General features: G+C 61.4%; 2 protein-coding genes across 2 annotated transcripts in view; both read left to right on the forward strand.

The window, feature by feature from the left end:
* Positions 1 to 1,461: 1,461 nt before the first annotated feature.
* On the forward strand, positions 1,462 to 9,132 carry LINJ_34_0500 (putative calcium channel protein; the record flags this gene model as incomplete). Its single annotated transcript, XM_001468400.1, has 1 exon — positions 1,462 to 9,132. One exon carries the CDS (start codon positions 1,462 to 1,464, stop codon positions 9,130 to 9,132), a length of 7,671 nt encoding a protein of 2,556 aa, XP_001468437.1.
* Positions 9,133 to 10,992: 1,860 nt separating this feature from the next.
* Positions 10,993 to 11,604, forward strand: part of LINJ_34_0510 (putative importin beta-1 subunit) — a gene marked incomplete at both ends in the record, with an annotated part of 2,613 nt that continues 2,001 nt past the window's right edge. The window contains one exon of the mRNA XM_001468401.1: positions 10,993 to 11,604. This exon is cut by the window's right edge and continues 2,001 nt beyond it. Coding sequence (XP_001468438.1) covers positions 10,993 to 11,604 — 612 coding nt within the window.

Consider the following 11,604-nt stretch of genomic DNA (forward strand, 5'->3'; position numbering starts at 1 on the left):
CGCTTTATTGTTTTTCGTGTTCGTTTCCTCTTAGAATCATCCGCACCCTGTTCAGGCCTCGTCACCGTTGTTGCCCTTTTCGTGTTTGCTTCTGTTGTTGTTTTCGGCCCGACACCCCTCCTTCACCGCGCCACTCCTCCCACCACCAAGCCTACGGTACATTGTTGTCTACCTGGGTTTGGTAGTAAAAGCACAGGGCTGTACCGTGCCTGGCATTAGCGTTGCTACGTTCGGTGCATCATCGAGTCTTCTCGTGGGTGAGTGTGTAAAGCGGTCGGCACGCCGTCGACACCCCCCCTCCCCTCTCCCTCCAACGCGTCGTCCTCCCATCAGGCCAGACGGCAGCTGTGGAAGGGCGGACTCGACGTGCAAGTCCGTACACAGGCGCGCGCACGGCAAGCGCGAAACGAAGGGAAGACGAAGCGCCGCTCTCAAGCTCCTTTGGGCGCGTGTTTCTCAAATCGGCGTTCTTCTTTCTGCCCTCGTCTCCCTTCCCCATTCCCTTCATCAGTCATTGTATCGCCTTGGTGCTTCACACGGCCCTCCCTTCCTTCCTCGCTCGCTCGCTCGGCCTTCTGGCTTCCTGGCCGTTGCGTGAGCGCGTGCTGAGAGATCGCGTCGGTTGCCTGCTCGCTGCGTGTGCTTCTTTTTGTGAACATCTTTCTTCCCTCCCCCTCTTCCCCCACACTTTGCGGCCTACGCCACCGGCGCGCCTCCCTTGTCAGTGTGGTCTGCTGGTAGGAGCAGCGGCAGCGGACGAGAGAGCACGGCATCTCCCTCAGCCCGTGTTTTTGCTGCTCAAAGGTGTACACGCAGATGAGCTCGCTCAACAACAGTCGAGGGCAGCTGAACCCCCCTCATCATAAATCCCCGCCAACCGTCAAGACACCAGCGCCTCGCCGCGCCGACCCCCATGACGACAGTACGATGCCGCTGAGTGGCACCATTCAGGGCTCTTACCCGCGACCAGCGCTGCCGCCGCCCCTACCACCGGTGCAGCGCGGCTCTGCAGCCGCAACCGCAGCCGAGGACCCGGCTGCCCTCCCTCAGCCGAGCGCAACGGCCCTCAGCGGCGACCTTCCCGCTCTGCCATCCCTATCTCGCACAAGTCGCCCTTCGTCGACGAACGGCGGTCGGCAGCAGCAACCGGAGCAGCGGTCGGCGACGCCGATAGTGGCCCCTCGTGGAGCCACGCCGGAGCTGCAGAGCACGACCATGAACGCCTCTGCCACCGCACGGCGCCCGCCAACAAACCCCCAGAGCCGCAGCGCAGCCAGCACGCCAGTGCCACGCCCATCCCCGCCCCTCAGAGCGAAGGGCGTGACGGCGGAAGTGTCTCCGTCGCGAGGGAGGTCCGGCGCCGAGGGGCTGTCCCGAAAGACATCCTCTGGTGCGCGCAGCAACAGCAGCCCTGGCGCCTCCACACGCGCGAGCAAGCGGGATGACGGTGTCGAGGAGCTGATGGAGATTCCGCTGGCCCGCACACAGCCCATCGAGAAGTTCTTTGTAGAATACAACAGCGCCGCCGCAGAGCGGGAGGACGATGGGCAGCCACGCGATGATAATGAGGTGTTGCTGATGCAGTTTGCCGAGTACACCGATGACGATTCCTTTTTTTCTTCGAGCGACACGGTCATCGAGTGTGACCCGCAGCGCCTGCGCAGCGACCCACTTCGTCGGCGTGCGGTCGTGTCGGTGCACAACACACTGCAGCTGCGCGCTCTCACCAACGGCCGGGTGCCGGAGGACATGGTGTGGAACAACGTCACGCGCACCTCATGGCTGTATCAGATCCACAATCGTGCGATCGCCCTGCAGCACAGCTCTTTCTTTATCTTCCCTGCTCGCTGGACGCCGCGCGTAATGGTGTACAACGTCATGCACCACTGGCTGATGGAGATGTTCATCTTCCTCATGATCCTTGGCTACGCCATCTTCCAGGCGACATGGAGCCGTTACACCGCCCCTCCTGGAGGTATGCACAAGCCGGACCACATTATCTGGGCTGACGTGTTCTACACGTGCCTACTGGGCTTCGAGATCATCGCGCGTCTCTTCGCAAGCGGCGGCATTCTGCACAAGCGCGCTTTCTTCCGCTCCCCGTGGCGCTGGCTGGACACGGCGGTGCTCGTGCTGAGCATCATGGAGTGCACGTGGTGGCAGGACCTCTGGAACTTCACGGCATGGCGGCTCATCCGCACCATCAAGTGCCTCACATACGTTCCCGCTCCTGTGCGCATGAAGCTGCTCGCCAAGTCGCTCCTGCGCTCCACGAACCGGCTCATCTACGTGACCATTTTTCTCACGTACTTCATCTTCTTCTTTGGCCTGCTGGGGCTGCAGCTGTTCGTTGGCACGCTGCACAGCCGCTGCGTCAACACGCTCACCGGCGCCGTCACGTCGCAGGTGTGCCGGAGCGTGGCTACCGGGCAATACGGCTTTTACTGGGGCCATCATTGTGGCGTTTTCTACACCTGCCAGGCGGACGCCTTCCCGAATCCGCACTACGATTTCCGCAGCTTCGATGACATTGGGCACGCGATGCTGTCGGTGTTCCAGATCATGACGTTTCAGGGCTGGAGCGAGCTTCTGCAGGAAACAAACGACGGGCTGGCGATGATGGCGTTCCTCTACTACTTCTTCACCATTCTCGTTTGCGCGTGGATTGTGCCGTCCTTGTACCTCGGCGTCTTCCTCGAGAAGATGGACAAGACGAGCCGGCTGTTCGTGCTGAAGCAGCTGGACTTCTTCGATCATATGCTGACAGAGCAGCGCCAGCGCATGTCGTCCATGGTGCGCCTGAACGACTACGTCGAGCGCGATGAGAACGGTTTTGTGTCCCACTACCCAGCCTACACGCTCCAGCAGCAGGATGACAAGCGCCTCACCAGTGACGACACCACCAGCGGCAGCACAGACGACAAGAACATGAACGCGCACAGGATAAAGAGTCACCACCGCGCGATTCAGGCGACGAAGTGGACAGACGAGCAGCGCATTCAGTTGCAGCTGGCGCTGACGCGTCAGCGCGACGTCGCCGAGGAGGCGGAGCGCAAGCGCCAGCTGCAGCAGGCAGCCCTCGGCGACCTCATTGTCGAAGAGGGCGGCGCGGGAAAACGGCAGGGCACGGGGAGGCGGGGAGCCTCTCCAGCCGGGGCAGCGTCTGGGTCGGCAACCCAGACCGAGACGTCCCCGCAGCCCACCAAGGAGCGCAGTGAATTTGCCCTCGGAGGTCGTGTTGGTGCCGTGCAGCACCACCCCGCCGCCTACGCCATTGGCGACTCTCACCAGTCGGACCTCCCCTTTGCGGTTCGGCAAGAGGTGCAAGCGGAGCAGCTGCGCTTTCTGGACCCGTACACCAACGGTGCGAGCACCGCAAAGAACGACATGTACAACTCCGCCGCTGCCTTGCGCACCAGCATTGATCAGTCGCGCACCGCCGTGCCCGGTGGCGGCGCGGAGAGCACTACCGTCCTGCACAGTCGCCCAGTGAGCAATGCGCGGCCCTCCACCAGGGCACCGTCGGCGCCGTCGACGAGTGTCATGGTGGCCCGCGAGGCCGCCGGCGTGGTGCCGCACCGCCGCTCGATGTCGGTGCGCGGCGGAACGCTGTCGCGCGCGTCGAGCATGAACGGTCGTGGCTCGTTGAGCCGCCTGCACGCCTCAATGACGCAGGTGCCGCAGGCGCCAACGCAGCAGGAGCAGACGGCATACGTCATCAACGACCCCGAAGGCGGCGACTTCGACTACGCCAAGACGCTGGGGCAGAAGATCAACATCATCCGCAACATCGCCCATATGTTCACGGAAGGCTATCCGCGCATCATCTCGCAGTACCTTTGGGAGCACCGCATGATGCAGCACCGCTACGGGCTCACGCCACTGTCCTACACGAATAAGTACGAGGAAGAGGCCCTGCGCCGGCTGCGTCAGCGGCGCGCGCAGGAGCGCCGCGAGGAGCGGGAGGAGCTGCGCCGCAGTGGCATGGGGCACCTCATCGATGACGATGAAGATGAAGATGACGATTCGCTGGCGGAGAAGCCGTGGATGCGCCAGGAGGGGCTGGTACCTGGGAGCATGTCACCCATCCGCATGGCGCGCAACATCCGCGAGAACGCGCCGATCACCGTCTTCAACTACATCATGTACTCTTTCATCATCGCCAACGCCGTCTTCAACGCGTCGCGCTTCGACACGATGCCGGACTACTGGGAGACGGGCACATTCATCGCGGGTGTCTGCTTCTCTGTGTTGTTCATGCTGGAGCTGCTCATCCGCCTGCTCGCCCTTGGTCCCGGTCCTTTCTTCACGGACATAGTCATCCTGATCGAAGCGACGTTCATGGTCACCTCGCTCTTCCAGCTTGGATACAGCAGGGCAAACACGACGTCGCTGTTCAACTGGGTGCGCTTCCTGCGTCTCTTCCGCGTCATACCGTGCCGTCCGCTGCGCCGCGTCTCACGGGTGCTCATCCACGGCTTCCCTGACATGGTCTACGCCCTTGTCTTCTTTACACTGTACATGTTTATGTGGCTGTTGCTGGGCATGAGCTTCTTTGGCAGCCGTATAGGCTGGATCGACTACAACACGAGCGACTACACCACCCGTGGCGCATTCGAGACCTTCTCGCATGCAGCCTACGCCGTGGCGCAGGCCTTCTCGGTGAACAGAGATCAGTGGCTCTACCTCTCGTGGTCTGGGATGCGGGTGCGTGGGGGCTACACCGTCATGTACTTCATCGCCACTGTCTGCGTCGCCTTCATCTTCCGCTTCTTCTTCATTGCGGTAATGACGTACGCGTGGCAGGCGCAGCAGGAGACGGAGGACTACTACTTTATGTCGGGCAGCAGTCACGGCCGTCGCGGACGCCGCAGTCGCTTCGCGCGGCTGCCATTCTTCGATTTCAGCGTCTGGCGCTCCTTCAAGCACATTCACGGCGGCTTCGACCGGCGTGACGTGGCGCCTGACGAGATCTACTTCCTGAACGAAGACATGGCGCGCCAGCTGCGCCTCGTGGAGGCCAAAGACCGATACTACCGCGAGCACTATGGTCAGGAAAAGAGCGAGTGGAGCGACATGGGCGAGGGCAGCCAGGTGGGTGGCTCGGACATGTACGGGCCAGATGGTGCGCTCGTCAACGGCCCGCAGTACGTCAACATCGGCGGCCGTCTGTACCGCCAGCCGAGCCTGCCAGCGACAGAGATGGGCTTCTCGGTGGTCGGAACGCCGCAGCAGCGTGGGCAACTTCGCTTTGCACGGCACCACCGCGCCGTGCCAGCCACCACCTACGCCGCCGCGCAGCTGCAGAGGCCGGCGGGCGCACACGACGCATTACCGGACGAGGTCGTGGGTAGTCGGTCGCTCTCGCGACACAGCCGCCGGAGCATGGCGAACCCGCTGCTGGCCGATCGCCACAGCCTCTCCCCGGCGCACCAAGGCACGAGCGTCGGCGGCCCCAGTGTGGCTCGCGTGTCGGACTCCCTCGCAGAGGAACGGGCGAAGAACACGAACATCAGCCTCGTACCGCGGCTGACGAAGCTGGGCAATGCCCGCGCCCTTGTCGTCGCCGGCGACGACGAGGCGACCGCCGACTACAGCACCCCCGAGGGCGGCGTGTCGGACGAAGACTTCGAGCATCTGCTCCTGCCCGGTCCCCGCCTACGCTACAAGAGCACCATGGATGAGGGACGTCGCGTATTCGAGACTTGTCTGGACTGCAACACGCACATGCAGATGCCGCTGCGCGCGCCGCCAGGTGTGGCGCAGCGCACCGCCGAGGAGCTGCATGCGGAGCACTGCCACATGGCGGCGGTGCGTAGCTCGCAGCAGCTAGTGCTGAACGCGCTGATCGGATACACCAGGATGCAGGCCGACCACGAGGTGACCCCCACCAAGCGGATGGTGGAGATAGTGCTGGGACAGGCCTGGAGCTGCGGCATGCTGCTGTTCGACACAATTGAAAACCTGTCTTGCATGGACTTGCCAGAGCAGGAGCGGACGTGGGACCGCATGCTGGAGGCGCTGGAGATGCAACAGTGGCTATTGGGACTGCACGTCGGCGAGGAGCAAGTCGGCCGTGCCACGCTGGCCTACATCCTGGCGAACCAGCAGAGGCAGGAGGCGCAGGTGCGGGAAAAGAGCTACAAGAACACCTGGGAGGACCGCGTGTTCTTCGTGCTCTCGCCCTCGAACCCGGTTCGGCGGGCGGTGTCGGCTGTGGTTGGCTCGATGTGGTTTGAGATTGCCGTCCTGTGCGTCGTCTATGCCGCCTCCATCTGCTTGGCTGTCTATGCGCCAGACGAGGGTAATCGCGACTTCGGCGGCAGCTACAACAGCGCCAAGTACAAGGTGCTGCACATCCTCGACGACATTTTCTCTATCATCTTCGCAGTAGAGATGGTTCTGAAGTGGATCAGCATGGGGGTCGTGCTGCCGGTCGGCCGCGCGTACTTCTGGCACCGATGGAACATCTTCGATTTCTTCATCGTGATCATCTCTCTCGTGTCGTGGGGCAGGCCGGACATCTTTCTACGCTACCTGAAGGTGATGCGCTGTTTCCGCATTCTGGGGCCGCTGCGGTACTGGAAGTGGGGCAGCAGCAGCATGTCACACGTGGCGCGCGCCATCTGGGACAGCATTCCGACCCTGGCGAACGTGTGCCTGCTCATGCTCATGAACTACATTGTGTGGGCCATCATCTTCGTCTCCCTGTTCATGGACAAGTTCAACTACTGCAGCAACGCCAGCATAGTGAACGGCACGCAGTGCGTCGAGGAGGGGTACACGTGGGCGCCAACCCAGCGCAACTTCCGCAACTTCTACGAAAGCCTGTTGACGACCTTCGAAATCAGCACCGGGGCGGAGTGGATAGACGTCATATACAGCGCCGTCGACTCCCGCTCAGCGCTGCTGTCGCCGCTGCGGAACCAGCGCCCGTACCTCGGCCTGGTCTTCATCGCATACTACTACGTGTCGCACTTCATCTTCTTCACGCTGTTCATCTCAGCAGTGATTTACTGCTACATGCTCGCCAAGAGCGCGACGGAGGACGCGACGGGGACAACGATCGAGCACCAGGTCTGGCTGCGCATGCAGGGCATGATTTTTCGGCTGAAGCCCAAGGTGCAGCTTCTGCCCCTGGACACACGAGTCTCCCGCCTGGTCCACTTCCTGATTTCGAATCGCTGGTTCGAGGCGTTCATGGGGCTCATTCTTGTCTTTAACATGCTGACCATGTCGCTCGAGTGGTACCAGATGAGCAGCACGCAGAAGACCACGCTCGACGCGTTCCAGTACATCTGGGTCGTCATTTTCACCCTCGAGGTCGTTCTGCGTTTCGTCGCGCACGGCCTGCGCTTCTTCACGCGCCGGGCCTACTGCTGGGACCTTCTGATCGTTGTCCTCTCCTACATTCAGATCGGCCTCAGCACCACGGCCACCAACCGCGTGCCGTTCAACGTGAATGTGCTGCGCATGCTGCGAGTGGGGCGGGTGTTGCACCTCGTGCACCTCGTGCTGCCCTTCTCCACCCATCTGACACTCTTCCACGAGGTCCTGAAGGCGTCGGTGCCGGGGCTCATCAGCGTGACGTTCGTGTACATGATCGCCGTGTACGTCTTCGCGATATTGGGCCTGCACTTCTTGGGCTACATCGTACCCTTCGGTGGCTACATCGATGATAAGTACAACAACTTCGGCACCTTTGTGAACGCGCTTATCATGGTGTTTCGACTATCCACCCTACAGAACTGGGCAACGATGCTGCGAGGCAGCTTGGACCGCGGTTACTACTGCGCCCGCGCCAGCAAGCGATGCGGGCCAACGGACTGGGCGCCGGTGTACTACATCCCCATTGTCATCTGCTTCTTCCTTCTGCTAAGCACCCTGTACATGGCAGTCGTGCTGGACAAGTACGTCGCAGCCGTGCGCATCTACTCTGCCGTCACCCGGCTCGACGAGCTGCGCCGCTTCTGCCGCCTGTGGTCGAAGAGGGATCCGAACGGCACCATGTGGCTGCCAAGCGCGGTGCTACCGGAGCTGCTGGAGGAGCTGCGTCTGCCGCTGGGTGTCAGTGATCGCCGCAACCGCGTTGAGGTAATGCAGCTGCTGCGGGAGTACAACATTCCTGACCACAACGGCCGTGTTTACTACTACGAGGTACTGCTACCGCTAGCGCGGCGCGTGATGGCCATCGCATTTCTCGAGGCGGCCGATGCGCACACGGCCGGCAGCCAGGCTCCGAGAGACATTGCCTGGCACCTGTCGGAGCGCTCGCTCGGAGCGCTGCCGGCGTCCTATGGCACGGTCCGGCCAAGCAGCGTCACGGTAGCTGAGCATTACGCAGCCGCCCTCCTACAGGCCGCTTTCCGCCGGGACCGCGCGATGCGCGACTATTACATTGCCAAGTCGGAGCTGTGGCGCCGCGGCAGGGCGGTCTGCGTTGAGCGCGGGCTGCCGTACGACAACTTCGGGTTCGGCAAGACACCGCTGGCGGGCCCAGACCCGCGCGAGGAAGGCATGCGCCGTGGCTTCAACATTCCGAAGGATGCTACCCTCGCCAACTCCGCCGGCGGCCGTGTCTACGCCGACCCCGTGGCGGCCCGCATCGCCGCGATGCGCGAGGCCATGGGCTCCCACAAGCGCGCCACTGATCAGGAGCCGCCAACGCTCCTGCCGGCGGTCTACCGCTCTGCGATTTACCCCGAAGAGAAGCGCTTTGGCCCCAACGCCCCTGGCGCCATCCGCCGCCACGAGCGTCGCGACGAGAAGCTGGAGCGGAAGCGGGCGCAGGAGGAATACGAGAGACAGATGTACGAGCGCAGCACCCGGGGTTGTCCGGCACGCACAGCTGGCGAGCAAAAAGATAATGAAACCGTCACTGCCGAGGGCGCAGGCGACGTGGACGTGGGCTTAGCTTATAGCAAAGGCACCATGGAGCCGCATCCCGCGGCCCGCGGAAATCAATACAACTTAGATCCGATGGACGTCAACTACCAGCCTCCTCTCGGCACAAGTCCGGAGGAGCTGCGACAGGAAAAGGTGGACCGTCGCCTCAACGCAGCCGCCGCTGCCGCAACGGCCTCAGCAACGCTCGGTGGCATATCGCCTTCCACCACTCCCGAGCAGTACTAAGCCTCTCCCATGACCTCAGGCGCCCTCCTTCCAGGACGCAATGCAAGGCGCACACATACTCTTCTCTGTTCGGAGCACTCTGGAGGCTCACCGACACGGCTGGCCTCGCTGTTGTTGCAGCGCCTGTGGCCGTTGTGCTGGTGCTGGTTGAGGCCGCTTTTTATTCTTCTTTTCGGTCAGGTGTTACGTCTGTCCTCAGTTCAACGCCTCCCGGTAGCACAGAGCACAGAGCACCTCCCTCCTCTCCCTCTCCTCTCTCTCCCCTTCTCCCTCCCTGTTTTGTCCACCCCCCCTTCTTCTAGTCTCCCACACAGAGACGTGTCAGAGAGTGTTGCGTCTCGTTCTCCTTCGGTTTCTTCCTCTCCTGCCATTGTGTGTCTGCACTTCTTCGATTGAGTCTGCAGGTCGCCGCACGCACACATAGCAGACGGTGAAGGTGGTGCCGGTGTGTGCTTTTCGTATGCATGTATAGGCACGTGTCGTCTTGATGCGACAGGCGCCCTGAACCCTGCCAGTGTGTGTAGTATGTCTCCCTCTTGCTTTTATGTTGCTATGTACTGATTTAGGCCCATGAAGGATGAAGTTGGGTGTTGTCGTTGTAGAAGCCGCGCATCAGTTGTGGAGTATGCATGTACAAGAACATAGCACACACATACATATGCGCGCGCAAGTCGCGCATGCCTTATTTATGTGTGTGTGTGTGTGTGTTTCGGTGTGTGTGTCTGTACCGCAAACACGAACACTCCACACAGCAGAAGGAGGAGAGGCGCCATTCGTGAGGAGGGGGGAGATCATGCTCGTGCGGTTCGGTACGTATGCAGGCAGCGAATGAGGGCTTTGGCTTCGGAGCAGGAGGTTTAGCGGAAGTGCTGGATGCCAGCAGAACGTCCTTGGCCGCCACCTTTGCTCCGCCTCGCTTGTTGCTGCTCGGAACGGCTCGCTCGCCCGCCAAAGTACGCTGAAGGGCCGTCTTGCTGGAGCGTAAATCCAGGGAGAGCACGTTTGTGTCGGCGATTTGCCGCCACCAAACGCGTCGGCACGTACTCCGCTGAATGGTGGCAAGCAAGTCTCAAGAAGTCGCATGAAGCTCTCTCTCTTTCCCGCCCCGCACCGGATGTGCATGGCCACACACGCGCAGATATGCACAATACATCATATTCCCAAAACAGCATCGTCCCTCTCCTCTGCTGCCCTCCCTTCACCTCTCTGCCTCTGACTGCCTCTCTATCCACGAACTGCATCGCTTGCTCGTGTGTGTGTGTGTGTGTGTGCGTCCTGGCATCGATGGCGCGCCCATATCCCACACAAACGCACGCACATCTGCGTGCTCTAAACCTTGAAAGAAACCACAATAAGTAGACTGTAGCACCTCACTTGCACAGACCAATACTCAGACGAACATAGTGATCCCTCTCTCTCTATATATATATGCACAAGCGCACACACGCTCGCGCACCAAGCAGTCCGGTACAGTGCACTCTGTTCCAACCTCTATCTGTACAAGTGTCCACATCTGCGCCTCGTACAACAGGGGGTGGGGTGGGGTAGGGCGAAAAGCAGAAACGCGGAAGGCACGCACGCGTCTTAGCAGGAGTGTTTTGGGTTGTCTGTGGGGCTGCTCAGGCGCTGCAGAAGCGACGCTCGCGAGGGGGGTACCGCTGTGGGTGTTTATAGCTGCTTGGGACGCACACGCTTTCCTCAGAGAGCTCTTTCAGGCATACTTGCTCTCTCCCACCCCCTGCAGGAGCGTGCGTCACCTCTATTGTGCGTGTGCGGGCTCGAATTCATTTCTGTCGCTGTGTTGCGCACTGCCGTTGAAGAAGCCGATCCGTAAATAGGAAACGAAGAAAGCCGCTCGTGATGGCGAACATTACGGACCTTCTCATGGCTCTGGGCAACCCGGAGCCGTCTATCCGGGTGCCCGCAGAGACCGCTGTGAACAATGCCAAGGAGACCGACCTCGCCACCTTCATGACGACAATGCTGCAGGAGTTCCGGGACGAGAGCAAGCCGACCTTTGCCCGAAACATGGCGGGCACGCTGCTAAAGAATGCAGTGGCGCCATCCTTTCGAGAAGTGGCGGCACGGCACGCGCTGGAGGAACGTTGGCGCGCTCTGCCTGCGGATGTGCGGCTGCACATCAAGAATGAGGTTCTGAGTACTCTCGGCAGCCCCAATCGCGATGTGCGCACAGTTGCCGCCAACATCGTTGGCAGCCTCGCGCGTAGCGAGCTGCCTTCTGGGGAGTGGCCGCAGCTGATGGGCATTCTTGTCGGCGCAGCGCAGTCTGCCTCGGAGCAGCACCAGGAGGCAGCCCTCACCGCCATCGGCTACATTTGCGAGGAGGGTAAGGATCACGAGGAGGTGGAGGGGGCGCTGAAACCGAGCACGACAGACGTGCTCTCTGTGATTGTGCAGTGCATGGCAAGCACCAACGAGGATGTCAAGCTCAGCGCCACGAATGCCTTGTGC

The sequence above is a fragment of the Leishmania infantum genome, chromosome 34 (assembly GCF_000002875.2).
Source record: "Leishmania infantum JPCM5 genome chromosome 34".
Lineage (NCBI taxonomy): Eukaryota > Euglenozoa > Kinetoplastea > Trypanosomatida > Trypanosomatidae > Leishmania > Leishmania infantum.